The 14,946-nt window shown below is 42.2% G+C and overlaps 1 protein-coding gene across 9 annotated transcripts in view; it reads right to left on the minus strand.

Moving 5' to 3' along the window:
• The window catches only part of ACER2 (alkaline ceramidase 2), a 49,293-nt gene that overhangs the window by 14,557 nt on the left and 19,790 nt on the right, over positions 1–14,946 (minus strand). For 6 of the 9 annotated variants that reach the window (XR_010123474.1, XM_063650518.1, XM_054502078.1 and 3 more), the window contains exon 4: positions 8,548–8,685. The exons of 1 other annotated variant lie outside the window; for it this stretch is intronic. Coding sequence is in view for 7 of the 8 variants with exons in the window: in XM_063650518.1 (XP_063506588.1) it covers positions 8,548–8,685 (138 nt within the window). In the remaining variant the exon portion in view is untranslated. Of the gene's footprint in view, positions 1–8,547; positions 8,686–8,941; positions 9,184–13,684; positions 13,808–14,946 lie in introns of all 9 variants that reach the window. 2 more of the 9 variants (XM_063650516.1, XM_063650517.1) reach the window with 2 other exon arrangements.

Genomic DNA, 14,946 nt, shown 5'->3' on the forward strand with positions numbered 1-14,946 from the left:
TGTCTAGTGAGGGCCATTCCTCACAGATGACACCTACTAGAGCTGCATCCTCACATGGTACAAGAGCCAAGGCAGCTCTCTGGGGCCTCTTTTAGAAAAGCACTAATCCCATGTAGGAGGGCTCTACCCCCACTGACTTAAACACCTTCCAAAAGGGCCCACCTCCTAATATCATCACCTTATTAATTAGTATTTCAACATATGAATTCAGGGGAGATACAAACATTCAGACCATAGCAAGCAGGGAGTTGTGGGTGCACCTTAAGGGATTCCTACATGCAAAGCTGTGTAGAAAAGTAGGAGTCAACGCAAGAGACTGAAAAGGAGCTGCCGAGAGGTAGTGGGAAAGCCAGGAGGACGTGTTATCACAGGAGCCATGGCAAAGAACATTTCAAGCATGGGGAGGAAAACTAATTGGGCAAGCAGCCAAGAGAATAACACATAAGATAGAGGGGGGCTGAAAACTGATCACTGGGTGTATAGTCTATAGAGAGGGATTTGGGTATCAAAGTAGGCGCAGAAGCCAGATTGGCAAGAGTTGAAGAGTAAATGAGAGGTAAGGGATAAAGGGAGCTTTTTTTTTTTTTTTTGAGATGGAGTCTTGCTCTGTTGCCCAGGCTGTAGTGCAATGGCATGATCTCCACATCTCCACGCACCACAACCTCTGCCTCCTGGATTCAAGTGATTCTCCTGCCTCAGCCTCCCGAGTAGCTGGGATTACAGGCATCTGCCACCACACTCAGCTAATTTTTTGTGTTTTTAGTAGAGATGAGGTTTCACCCTGTTGGCCAGGCTAGTCTTGAACTCCTGACATCGTGATCCACCTGTCCTCGGCCTCCCAAAGTGATGGGATTACAGGCATGAGCCACCAAGCCCAGCCAATGGAGCTTTTAAAGAAGTTTGGCTATGACAGCAAGGGTGAAAGGGTAGTAGCTAGAGATGTGGGTGTGGATTAGTCCAGGCTGGGTGTTTGAGAAGGCAGTAGAGACTCAAATGTGTTTACAGGCTGATAAGAAAGCCCCTTTAGGCTGGGTTTCTACTAAAACTACAAAAATTAGCCAGGCATGGTGGCACACACCTGTAATCCCAACTACTCTACTTGGGAGGCTGAAGCAGGAGAATTGCTTGAACCTGGAGGTGAAGGTTGCAGCGAGCCAAGATCTTGCCACTGCACTCCAGCCTGGGTGACAGAGCGAGACTACGTCTCAAAAAAAAAAAAAAAAAAAAAAAAAAGCAAGCCCCTTTAGAAAGGGAGGGGCAATATAGAGGACAATGTACAGGAGTGAAATGGACATAGGAGAGTGGAGGGAATAATCGATTCGTAGAAGACCAACTCTAATGGAAGAAACTTTACCTCCCATGAAACTGCCACTTGTTAATGTGACAGTGAAGACCAATTAGCTTTAGTGATGGCTAGCTTTTCCAGGGCAGAACATTTTAAGCATGAAACAAATTATCTGTTATGTAATTATTTACAAAGATTAGAATATTAAAGGAAAATATATTTCCTTATGTAAAGATCACAATTGTGAAGTAGAATTTATTTAAACTGCATAATAATCTGCCCTAACCACTTGTGTCCTCCATTTGCTCTTCTTTAGGTCTTAAAATATTTTCTTATATTTTTATATTTAATTATATATATTTAATTATATATTTCTTATATTTCAATGAAATGAACTTAAAATATTTTCTCAGCTGGGTGCAGTGGCTCACACCTGTAATCTCAGCACTTTGGGAGGCTGAGGTGGGAAGATTGCCTAAGTGCAGGAGTTCGAAGATGCAATGAGCTATGATCATGCTACTGCACTCCAGCCTGGGCAACAGAGCAAGACCCCATCTCAAAAACAAAACAAACAAACAAAAAAAAAAACCTTTACCTTTCCCTTTTCTTATAACAAAATTATAAGCTAAAACATATTATTTCACTCAAGAGTTACAATGAAACTAGATTGCAGTGAATTCTCAAGAAACAGAGCTAAATCCAGAACATTCTATTCACTTCAAGCCTAATATAAGCTAGCATCACTGGACTGCATGCTACAAATGGAAATCATTTCAGATGTTGTCACCAGCAATTTAATTATGTGTTTGCCAAAGAGCTTTAAGATGTGTTAACATCCAGAGTTGGCTAGAGGAGGATGCAAATGGAGCCAAAGGCCCAGGAGCCAGTCCCTCCAGGTCCACAAACATGGCAGAGAAGTCACTTCAACTAACATCTTCACCCAAGGCATATTAGGGAGAGTTCCTGGATAATAAAGGTAAGATCCCTAAAAGAGAGATAAAATAGGAAGACGCAGATGATTTAGCTACACTTGCTGAAACACAGTGGCAAGGAAAAGGAAAGGCAACAAGTATTTGCTGAGATCTACCATGTGACAGATACTAAACTAAATATCTTATTTAATCCTTACTGCAAGACTATGAGATCTAAGCATTATTATTCCATTTCAAATAAAGACAGTAAGACCTAAGTAAGTGAAGTAAATGCCCAAAGTTTCCAGGCTAGTAAAAGCCTGAACTGAGACCCAAAGTCAGGACTTTCTAGCCCCAAAACCCATGCTCCACTAAATTGAGGGAGTCTCAAGAAATTTCATGACTCTGTATCTTGCCCAGTCATTAGCAAGATACAGACCTTTGACTTTTCAGAGGTAATGGGAACCATGGAAAATTCAGAGTTCCACGAAATAAAATTACTGCCTTTGAGAACACAACATCAGAGAGGAAGATGAGAAGAAAAGGAGATAAGTATCTATATTTAAGAGAGAATGGGCTAAGTACGACGTAAAATCACAAAGAGTTTAGGAAGAGAGCAATTACATCTGGTTGAGGGGATAAGAAGGGGTTAAGAAAGGCCTCGTGAAGGAGCTGGTGTCTAGGATGCACACTGCAGAAGGAGTAGGATTTTGCAAAGTAGTAGTAGGAAAGGGCATTTCAGGGGGAGAAGAAAGTATGAGCAAAGATCTGAATACCAGAAAACAAGGAGGCGGTCCAAATTGGTTGGTCATAGGACATGCAGAAGGAAACAGAGGAAGAAAAAGCTCTAAGGGAAGCTTAGACAATGAGGTGCCATTGAAGGTTTCTGTAAAGGATAAGGGAGTAACAGTCTGAAAGAAGAGATTGGAGGAAGAAGAGACTGGTTAGAAAGCAAATGCGATGGTCCTCTGGAGGGGTGTGAGCGTGGGGCAATGGATATGGGAGGAGGTGACAGATGAAACATTGCAGAGGGTGATTCCATGAAATCCAGCAATCACCTGAGATGGCAGGAGATGAGGGACCCAATGATTGTAGGATTTCAAGTGTAATGGACTCAGAAAATAGTGACACCATTAAAATAATTGGGGAACTCTAAGACAGAATTTGGGAAAGGCATTGAGAGAAATCGTAGGCAAAGAGGGCATGCAGCCAAGCCAGTAATCTTGCCTATTACAGTTTAGGAAGGCTCTGACTGGGATACCCAGCAGATAGCTGGGAATATGAAACTGGACTTCAGGAAAGAGACGAGGATGGACTGCAGAGAACCATGCAGAATGATGACAGCTGAACACAAGAGGGTGAATGAGATTTTCAAGAACTAACAGAAAAGGTTGAATACACAATCTTGGAGAATGCCTATCTTAGGAAGCAAAGGAGCAGAGTAGGAACAGTCAGGTATGAAAGCCTATATTACACAGGACCATAGAAGCCAAAAGAAGAAACTTCAGAGAGGGAGGAGGCTGACAGTGTCAGATTCTTCAGACAGTCAAGGATAGGGAGCACTGAAAACAAGCTATTCTATTTGGAAGTAAAAGGCCATTAGCACGGCCTAAGGAAATAATGTAATGAGTGCACAAAGATACACAAAGACGTTCATCACAGAGATATTTCTAATAATGAAAAACTGGAAACAATCTAAATGGTCAAAAACAGGAAATGTGTTGACTAATTAAAATAAATTAAAAGTAAATTACAATCCTACATGGCCATTTAAAACGAGGACCTAGATCTGTATTGATTTACAGAGAAGGAGGACTACAATACATTCCTAAGTGAGAAAGTCAAATTTCAGATTAACTCATATGAGAATGAGCTAATTTTTATTTTAAAAAATACAGCTAGATTTTTTTTTAAAGATAAGATGGCAAAGAATAAAAAAGGCTGTAAGAAGATACAAGATACACCAAAAAGCTAACAGTCATTATCAAATGGCAGGTTTGGTTATTATATTTTTATTTAGTACATAAAAACTATGAGCCAAGTACTATCAAATATTAATTTTCCTGAATAAGTGACAGATTTCTTTTTTGCTTGTCTATATTCTCCAATTTATCTACAAAAAATATGAGCTACTTGATAAAATCAGTTTTTTAAAAAATGTCATTAGTGACTCTTGAATGAACATTTCAGACTAAAGATGGGGAGGGAAGCCAGACTGCAAGGGATTCAAGAAGGAAGGGCAGGCTGGCTGCAGTCGCTCACACCTGCAATCCCAACAATTTGGGAGGCTGAGGCAAGAGGACTGCTTGAGGCCAGGAGTTTGAGAACCCCTGAGTACAGTGAGACTTTGTCTCTATTAAGAAAAAAAAAAAAAGAAGAAGGGCTTTCTTCTTTCTTCTTCTTCTTTTTTTTTTTTTTTTTTTTTTTTGAGATGGAGTCTTGCTCTGTCACCCAGACTGGAGTGCAGTGGCACAATCTTGGCTCACTGCAAGCTCCGCCTCCCAGGTTCACGTCATTCTCCTGCCTCAGCCTCCCAAGTAGCTGGGACTACAGGCCCCGCCCCACGCCCAGCTAATTTTTTGTATTTTTAGTAGAGATGGGGTTTCACCGTGTTAGCCAGGATGGTCTCGATCTCCTGACCTCATGATCCACCCTCCTCGGCCTCCCAAAGTACTGGGATTACAGGCATGAGCCACTGCGCCCGGCTTTTTTTTTTCTTTTTTTGAGACAAGTCTCACTCTGTCACCCAGGCTGGAGTACAGCAGTGTGATCTCAGCTCACTGCAACTTCTGCCTCCTAGGTTCAGGCGATTCTCCTGCCTCAGCCTCCTGAGTAGCTGGGATTACAGGTGCCCACCACCATGCCCAGCTAATTTTTGCATTTTTAGTAGAGACATGTTTTCATTATGTTGGCCAGGCTGGTCTCAAATTCCTGACTTGGAGTGATCTGCCCACCTCGGCCTCCTAATACAGGTGTGAGCCACCGTGCCCAGCTGGGCTTTCTTCTTAAACTCTCTTAAGAAACCTGGCTAGAAGAGGACAGAGTAGCAAGTCGCTCTGTCTCGTGCTGCAGATGGCAATCTGGACCTCAGCCAGCCCTCAAGGTCATCACAGAGCAGACATGCTTCACTCAGAAGAATCCTGCAGTCACAGTGGCAAAAAGGATTCTAAATCCAGGCCTCAGTTATGGCAGAGTTATTTTTTGTTTTTTTGTGTTTTTTTGAGACGGAGTCTTGCTCTGTCACCCAGGCTGGAGTGCAGTGGTGCGATCTCGGCTCACTGCAAGCTCCGCCTCCCAGGTTCACGCCATTCTCCTGCCTCAGCCTCCCCAGCAGCTAGGACTACAGGCACACACCGCCATGCCCGGCTAATTTTTTTGTATTTTTAGTAGAGACGGGGTTTCACTGCATTAGCCAGGATGGTCTCGATCTTCTGACCTTGTGATCCACTGGCCTCGGCCTCCCAGAGTGCTGGGATTACAGGCGTGAGCCACCGCACCCAGCCTATCGCAGAGTTTTTGGATATATAAAAATATGAGAGAACATTTCCACGAAGGGCAGTGGCTTGATGTGAGCTTCATTGAGAACTTTCTCCATGAGAAGAAACATAGCTTGATGCAAGTTTGTGACTCCAGACTTACTCAGCATTAAGTCTGTTGGATGATAAGATAACCATTTATTTATTAAAGACTACAAATTCTTCCTCTCTGTATCTCTTTGTGATATCAGATTCCAAACTGCTACCCAGAAATAGAGAAAGTGTTTCTTTCAGAAGGCTAAAGATCCTCACGCTTGAGATGTACAGTTTAGAATAGATCTATAGTTCTCAAACAGGTGGGCACCACATAGAGTCACCTGAGCAGGTTCTGAGGGTTTTTGTTTTGTTTATAGCTTTGTTTACAGCTTTATTGGGGTATACTTCACATACCATAAAATTCCCCTATTTAAAGTGTACAGGTCAGGTCAGGCAAGGTGGCACATGCCTGTAATCCTAGCACTTTGGGAGGCCAAGGCAGGCAGACTGCCTGAGCTCAGGAGTTCAAGACCACCCAGAGCAACATGGTGAAACCCTGTCTCTACTAAAATACAAAAAATTGGCCAGGCATGGTAGTGGGCACCTGTAGTCCCAGCTACTCAGGAGGCTGAGGCAGGAGAATTGCTTGAACCCAGGAGGCAGAGGTTGCAGTGGGCCAAGATTGTGCCACTGTGCTCCAGCTTGGGTGACAGAGTGAGACTCCATCTTAAAAAAAAAAAAAAAAAAAGTGTACAGGTCAGTGTGTTTTGGTATCTTCAACCCATCACCACAATCTCATTTTATAATTTTTCCATCACTCCAATAAGAAGCCCTTACTTATTAGTAGTCATTCCCTTTTCCTCCTCCCCTACCACCTCCCTACATCTCCACTCTAACCCTACCCTCACCCCAGCCCCACCCAAATGCGTTTTTGAGTTTTAAAATCTATAGATGTGGGGCGGGGGGAGGGGAGAGGGATAGCATTAGAAGATATATCTAATGCTAAATGACGAGTTAATGGGTGCAGCATACCAGCATGGCACATGTATACATATGTAACAAACCTGCATGTCATGCACATGTACCCTAAAACTTAAAGTATAATAATAATAAAATTAAAATAAATAAATAAATAAATAAAATCTATAGATGCCCAGGCCACTATCCTAGACCTCCAAAATCCAAATCTTTGCAGACGCAGTGCTAGCACCTGCACTAGCATCTGTCCTTGCTCGTGCACTTCCCAGGTGATTCTGATGAGTCTCCCATCAAGAGCCAGGGGACCTTGCACTCAGTAAGGACTCAGTAAACACTTGAGTCATGATACAAATGAGTAGGAGGATTTGAGGTTGCTCAGAACACTTCTGACTCTAAAAAGTAACATCAGTGATAAAGTAGACAGCTAATTTTTTTAAATTAAAGTTATTAGAGGATAAGGATTGAACCCTTTTTTATTTATTCAAGTATCTGCTTTTCTACTCAAAAAGACTCACTGCCATAGTTAATCTTCCAGGACCACTTCAGCCTGTGTCTGAAGAGACTCTTACATCCCCAGTCCTTGAAAGATGTAGAAGCCAACTAGGCAAGATCTGCCAGCATCCTTCAGCTGCCAGACAGCAAGTTCCAGTACCACACAATTTCAACTGCCTTTGGCCCTGCCTGTTATTGCTGACAATCAAAGCAACCCCCTAGTGACAAAGCAAGTGGAAAGAAAAGAAATACATTTCTCCTCTCAAATCAAAGAGGAGAGAAGGCTGACTTAACACATTATTACACAGAGCAACTATCACACTAAGATTTCAGTCACAAGACTTCAACTAAGACATTAAATGTCCATAACAATGAGAAAATCATGAATTAAAATGCGTTTTTTAGGCCGGGCATGGTGGCTCACACCTGTAATCCCAGCACTTTGGGAGGCCAAGGCAGGTGGATCACTTGAGGTCAGGAGTTTAAGACCAGACTGGCCAACATGGCGAAACCCCATCCCTACTGAAAATACAAAAATTAGCTAGGCGTGGTAGCAGGCATCTGTAATCCCAGCTACTCGGGAGGGTGAGGCAGGAGAATCGCTTGAACCCGGGAGGTGGTGGTTGCAGTGAGCTGAGATTGTGCCACTGCACTCCAACCTGGGCAACAGAGCAAGACTCTACCTCAAAAAAAAAAAAAAAAAAAAAAACACTTTTTAAATGGCTGGAAATAAAAAGAAGTGTTTTCAAAGAGCATGGAAATAAGGGCAGTGTTTAGATGTATTTCAGTTGGGTCTAGAAGAGGACAACCATGTAACAAGAAGCGCTAAACGAAAATGTTTCTGATTATCAACCTGAACTCTGAGTACACAAGTTTCCAAAAGAAAATGTTAATGCAAAGAGCAAAACCTTTACCTAATAGATTGTAAATGAGACACTAAGCCTCAGAGAAAGTAACATAGTCAACTGCAGTCCACCTGAAGTGCATATTTCCTTATAGATACAAACTCATTTTCCCTGCCCCCTTCCTCTTTTTCCTTCTGTGTGTGAATGCAATAACCTTTCTAGGACTTTTCTTTTCTACAGAATTAAGTCTAGACAGCTTGATCTAGGTACTGAGATGGTCCTGGTAAGCTAGCTTGTGATCAGTGGGATGCACTGCATCTGCTAAACAGCTGCTCCCCTCCTACTGAAAATGAGATTATTAGTATTTTGAACCAAACCATCAAATTGCTTCCATCCAACAGTCAGCAACTAACTCTTCACGAGGAATAAAACTCCTCTTCTGCTGCAGGACAGCAAAGAAGCCCCGAACTGGTGTGTTCCCAGCACAGGAACAGCTAAGGGCAGGCAGGAATGATGGCACCTACCTCTTTAGCTCTGCGATGAGCAGTGCAGTGCAAGGAAGTCCCAGGGTCATCAGAGAGATGTTGTTGATGGCAGGCTTGACAAATGCCAGGCACGTCGTAACCGCAGACAGGACACAGACCACCACCTTGAACCTACCCCTGAATCCATGAAAGCAGAACCAAATCCATTAGAAAAGGAGTTCTTGTTTGTTTGTTTGTTTGTTTAATGTTAGCAAGGTACAGGCATTGCCAGAAATGCAAGCTGAAAAGAAATTCTGCTCTAAGTACCAAGGTTCAAAAAGCCACTCACACTCACTGGCTTAGGAATTCCACTTCAAGAAACTTATCCTTAGGAAATAATCAGATATTTTCAAAATATTTAGCCATGAGAATGGTAAAATTACAGTCAACCTACTTCACGGAAGGTGAGATATGGAGAGCTGTTTTCTTCGTGCGATTTTTCCATATTTTTTCAGATGTTCAATTTCTCTGTATTGTTTCAGACGTTCTACAGCAGGGTTTAACAATTTTTTTCTATAAAGGGTTTTTGGGTTTGGGCTGGGTATGGTGGCTCACACCTGTAATCCTAGCACTTTGGGAGGCCAAAGTGGGAGGGTGGCCTGAGCCCAGGAGTTTGAGGTTACAGTGAGCTATAACCTAAAAATAAAATAAATTTTATATATGTATATTTTTAATTAAATATATGTTTACATATATAAGTGTAAAGAATATATATTACATATTTTTATATATAACTATATTATACATATCTATATATAGCATAACTATATGGTTATAAGTATAAATAATTAAATATGTGCATTAATAAATGTGTGTAATTATATTAAATATTAATTATATTTAATAAATCATATATACATACACACATACACACACACACACACACACACACACACATATATATATATAGGTTTTGCAGGTCCTAAGGTCTCAACTACTCAACTCTGTCATTACAGAGAATAAGTAAATGAAGGGGCATGGCTGGGTGCCAATAAAACCTGATTTGCAAAACGGAACCCTTTTGGCCCACAGGACATAGTTTGTCACCGCCTGTTCTACAAAGTGAACATGTATAACTTTCATAAGTAAAACAGAGACCATTCACAAACCATAAAGCAACCTAGTTTAAAAGAAAATTTGTCCTACATGTCTAGCACACCCAAAAAAACTTTTAAGAAAAAATTCCAATAGACTAAGAAAAAATAGTCTATATTTACTGACAACCTACAAGTCTAGTATGCACTAGAATTTACATCGACAAGTTTTTGAAATGACAAGTATTAGACAAATAATTGATACTATCTTCACACCCCTCAGTGGAGGTCATTTCAGTAGAAAGAGCCAGAAGTGGCGACGTGATGCTAGACATGCTCTTTCTTTTCTCCCTGGGACCCATTTCCTTATTTGTAAAACGAAAAGGCCGGACTAGATGATTTCCAAGGCCTCATTCATGACTTAAATTTAGGAGTACATGATTTTCCTGAAGTTTCTGTTATTCCTCATTAGCACAATTTACTTTGGCCAAGAGCCCCTGGAACAGGTCACAGTTAAGAAGCCAATTTGAATGAAATTCCATTATAAAGAAATCAAAGGGCATTGAACCCTCAAAATACAAATTTATCTTTTAAATAGGAAAGCCATTCATCATCAAGGCACAGGAAATCATTGATCAAGCTGCCAACTTTCAGACTGGAATGAACAGGAATTATAGCTCTGAACCTCTACCAGAGGAAAAAATATATGTGGGAAAGGCTCCAGGCAGCTAATCCTCAGGAGAGGCATGTTTTTCTCCTGGCCTCGGCTGGTGTTCTTCGTCTACTGGAGGAAAGGCCGCCTGCTCCAGCCTCAGGGTGAGGGCCCACAGCCATCATGTGCAGGGCCCTTGGGGACCCACGATAACTCTTCCACTGGGTTTGACGCATGCCAAGGCAATTTGGCCTTTTTCGTTAGGATAAACACATAATCAGAAATGTCCAGAGTGCATCACCTCTCTGTACCCAAAGTACGTCACCTCTCTGTACCCAGTGGTTTAAGAATTAGGCACAGGTCAGAGAGGGTAACAGAGTGATTCAAGGCATAGGTGTTCCAGTGAGACCGATATACATTCAAATCCTGCCTCCATTGCTTAATAGCTGTGAGATCTTTGGCAAATAACTCAACTCTTTGAGCCTTTCCCACATAAAAATTAAGACACTCTGCCTCACAGTGTTCCTGTAAGCATTAACACAGTGCCTGGTACATATTATGTACTAATAAAATTCATTATTACTGTTATCCTTACCATCATTTTAAAAATAAATACTACTTTAAATAATATTATTGTTGTTGATATCATACTCTCAGGGAAAACGTAACTGAGCTGCTGTTGCAATCACCAAAGGCTCCACAGAGTACTGCCAAATGGTTTAAAGGCAGTAAGCTTGAAAAACATGGGTTTTTGTTGTTGTTGTTTGGTTTTGTTGGGTTTTTTTGTTTTTTGGTTTTTTTGTTTTTTTTTTTTTTGAGACAGAGTCTCACTCTGTCACCCAGGCTGGAGAGCAGTGGCACGATCTCAGCTCACTGAAACCTCCGCCTCCTGGGTTCAAGCGATTCTCCTGCCTCAGCCTCCCGAGTAGCTGGGATTACAGGCACCTGCCACCACCCTAAGCTAATTTATGTATTTTTAGTAGAGATGGGGTTTCACCATGCTGGCCAGGCTAGTCTCAAACTCCTGACCTCAGGTGATCCACCTGCCTCGGCCTCCCAAAGTGCTGAGATTACAGGCGTGAGCTACTGCACCCAGCTGCAAAACATGCTTTCTTTAGGGAGGCCATCTGCAGATGCCTCCCCACGTCAAGTCCAGAAGGTGTACAGGAATGTGCTGGCCAACGAGGACATCCTGTGAACACAAGCAGCCGGGAGAAGTAAACAGAGGCCGTGTGGCCAGCAGAAAGCCAGCCAGTCAGCCAGCCCAGCAGACCCCAGAGTCAACAGAGGCCCTGGGTACAAGAGAGCTAGAAATATCCAGGAGTAAGAGGCCCCAACAGGGTGTTTCTCTAAACTGTGATTGATGACAGCCTCTGGTCCTGTTTCCAACTTTCCAGCCCATTAGGGTCTCACACTGAAACACAAGGTCAGGAAACCCTTAGCACCACTGCTTCCTGTATTCTCTAATCCAAAATCTAACAACCCAGTACCATCATCAAAATATTTTTATAGTAAAGCTGTTACTGTTATCATTTACTACCCTTTAAAGCAGTGGTTTTCAAGCCTATAGCCAGTGTCCCTTTTTACCAAAGTAAAACTTTGTTTTCAGACTTGAAAACCACTATCATTGGCTTTTTTACACAGTAAAAAGGGACACAGGGTATAGGCTTGAAAACCACTATCATTGGCTTCTCTTTAAAGCAGTGGTAATTTCATTTCATTTCTGAAATGAAATGAAATTTATAGATGATAAAACCTCCCATCGTAATGACCACCAAAAACATGTCCACAAGCTTTCTAAATGTCTCATAAGAATTGGAAATGTCCCTGGTTAAGATCCACTGCTATAAGCTACCAAAACATAATCTATTTACAACAGCCAGCCCTTGACAGTCACAGTAATATAGCATTTGGTCATGAAAGGGACCTCAGAGAGCTAGTTCACCGTTATTTTATAACAAAAGCACTAAGATCCAGAGAGTTTAAGATTCCAGCCTCAACTCATCCAGCAAGAATGTTAGCAGGGCGGGCAGATCCCAGACTGCTCCCTTGCTATTCAAGTTTCAAAAAATAAAGTGGATTTTATCTGAAGATAAAATCATAAAAACTATAGCAGAATAAATTATTTAAGAAGTGGATACAAGGTTGGGCACAGTGGCTCATGCCTGTTATCCCAGAACTTTGGGAGGCCAAGGTGGGAGTATCTCTTGAGCCCAGGAGTTTGAGACCAGCCTGGGCAACATGATAAAACCTTGTCTCTACAAAAAATACAAAAATTAGCCAGGTGCAGTGACAGGCAGCTGTGGTCCTGGCCACTTGGAAGGCTGAGGTAGGAGGATCACTTGAGCGTAGGAGGCAGAGGTTGCAGTGAGCCGTGACTGTGCCACCACACTCCAGCCTGGGCAACAGAGTGAGATCCTGTCTCCAAAAAACAAAACAAAAAAAGTAGATACAATTAGCCTATAATAGTTCCTTGTTCTCATTTTTTTCTCAAAATAAAAACTCTAAAAATTATTAATAACCATCAGCAATTGAGTATATGTCCTAAAGAGTCTCAGGACATTTTAGGCAAGATGAAAGAAAATTTTTTTCTATAAACCCAACATTTATATCCTATTGACATAATGAACATTAATAATTTCCCTATATAAAATATGTACAACTATTATATACCAATAAAAAATTCAGGCCAGGCGCAGTGGCTCATGCCTGTAATCCCAGCACTTTGGGAGGCCGAGGCGAGCGGATCATGAGGTCAGGAGTTCGAGACCAACCTGGCCAACCTGGTGAAACCCTGTCTCTACTAAAAATACAAAAATTAGCTGGGCATGGTGGCAAGTGCCTGTAATTCCAGCTACTTGGGAGGCTGACGCAGGAGAATCGTTTGAACCCAGGAGGCAGAGGTTGTAGTGAGCCAAGATCGTACCACTGCTCTCTAGCCTGGGCAACAGAGCAAGACTTCATCTCAAAAAAAAAAAAAAAAAAACCCACTTGTCCATAAGCCATTCATAATAACCACTAGAACCTACTGAGTCTTTACTCTGTGTGAGCCATTGTACTATATGACTTATGTAATTTTCCCATGTATTTCTGATCCCATCAGTAAGATACTTTTGTCATCTCCACTTTACAGACAAGCAAAACAGGGTCCCAGAGCCTTTTTTTTTAAGTTAATTGTTATTCAAAGCCATGCTGTCTGATCCAAACTTACTTAGCCACCACACTCTACTGTCTCTTCTCCAAAAATCTCACATAAAAACTATTTTCAATGTATGTTTAGAATATTCCAGCAAAGGCCAGACGCGGTGGCTCACACCCGTAATCCCAGCACTTTGGGAGGCCAAGGCAGGCAGATCACCTGAGGTGAGGAGTACAAGACCAGCCTGGCCAACATGGCAAAACCCCATCTCTACTAAAAATACAAAAATTAGCCACATGTGGTGGCATGCACCTGGAATCCCAGTGACTCAGGAGGCTGAGGCAGGAGAATCACTTGAACCTGGGAGGCAGAGGTTGCAGCGGGCCAAGATCGTACTATTGCACTCCAGCCTGGGCAATAAGAGTGAAACTCTGTCTAAAAAAAAAAAAAAACAAAATGAAACAAAAAAGAATATTCCAGCAAAGTCTAGATCAAGAAAAAAAGAAAAGAAAAGAAAGAGAAAGAGAGAGAAGGAAAGGGAAGGAAAGGGAAGGAAAAAGGAAAAAGGAAAAGAAAGGAAAGGAAAGGAAATGAAAGGAAGGGCGTGGTGGCTCATGCCTGTAATCCCAGCACTTTGGGAGGCCGAGGTGGGCGGATCACGAGGTCAGGAGATCGAGACCATCCTGGCTAACATGGTGAAACCCCATCTCTACTAAAAATACAAAAAATTAGCCGGGCGTGGTGGCGGGTGCCTGTAGTCCCAGCTACTTGGGAGGCTGAGGCAGGAGAATGGCGTGAACCCAGGAGGTGGAGTTTGCAGTGAGCCCAGATCCCACCACAGCACTCCAGCCTGGGCGACAGAGAGTCCATCTCAGAGAAAAGAAAAGAAAAGAGAAGAGAAGAGAAGAGAAGAGAAAATAAAGGAAGGAGGGAGGGAGTGGGAGGGGGGAGGGAGGGAAGGCAGAAAGAAAGAAAAGGAGATAAATGTTTCTATTTGGTAAGTTCAGGCAGAAAAACCGGAAATCCCTGATCTACAGAAATCCTGGTTTTGACATGAATTTTTTGGTCTGGTCTGCCACTTCCACTGCAGAGCTGCCACCTATCCCACGTCATGGGGAGTGAAGTACAAGCAAAGGGGCTTGGCCTTCTTGCCCTCCCTGGTCAATGGAAAATTGAAGATGTGCAAATACAGTTGAAATCCTTATTTACTTTTCCCTTAACATGTACCTTTTATTTCTTTGCTCATTAAAATTGTCAATGTCCATTATCTCCATCGATTTGTATGCATATCTCAGAAATGCTAGGCAGAACTCTCCTCTCCATGCCCCACCCAGGCAGTCAGGAGAGCTAACTTTGACTGAGCCCTCTCCATGTTGCTTAGTATTATGCTAAGTGCCCTACAGGATCGTCTTAAAGATGAACACTATTGTTTACCTAATTTTACAGATAGGGAAATAGAAAGAGTCAAGACAAGTCATACAGTTTGCAAGTTGTAAAGCTAGGATTCAAACCCAGATTGTTTCCAAAGCCAGGGATATATACACATATGGTACCCAGTGCCTCCAAAGGAGGAC

The sequence above is a fragment of the Pongo pygmaeus genome, chromosome 13 (assembly GCF_028885625.2).
Source record: "Pongo pygmaeus isolate AG05252 chromosome 13, NHGRI_mPonPyg2-v2.0_pri, whole genome shotgun sequence".
In the NCBI taxonomy this organism is placed as follows: Eukaryota; Metazoa; Chordata; class Mammalia; order Primates; family Hominidae; genus Pongo; species Pongo pygmaeus.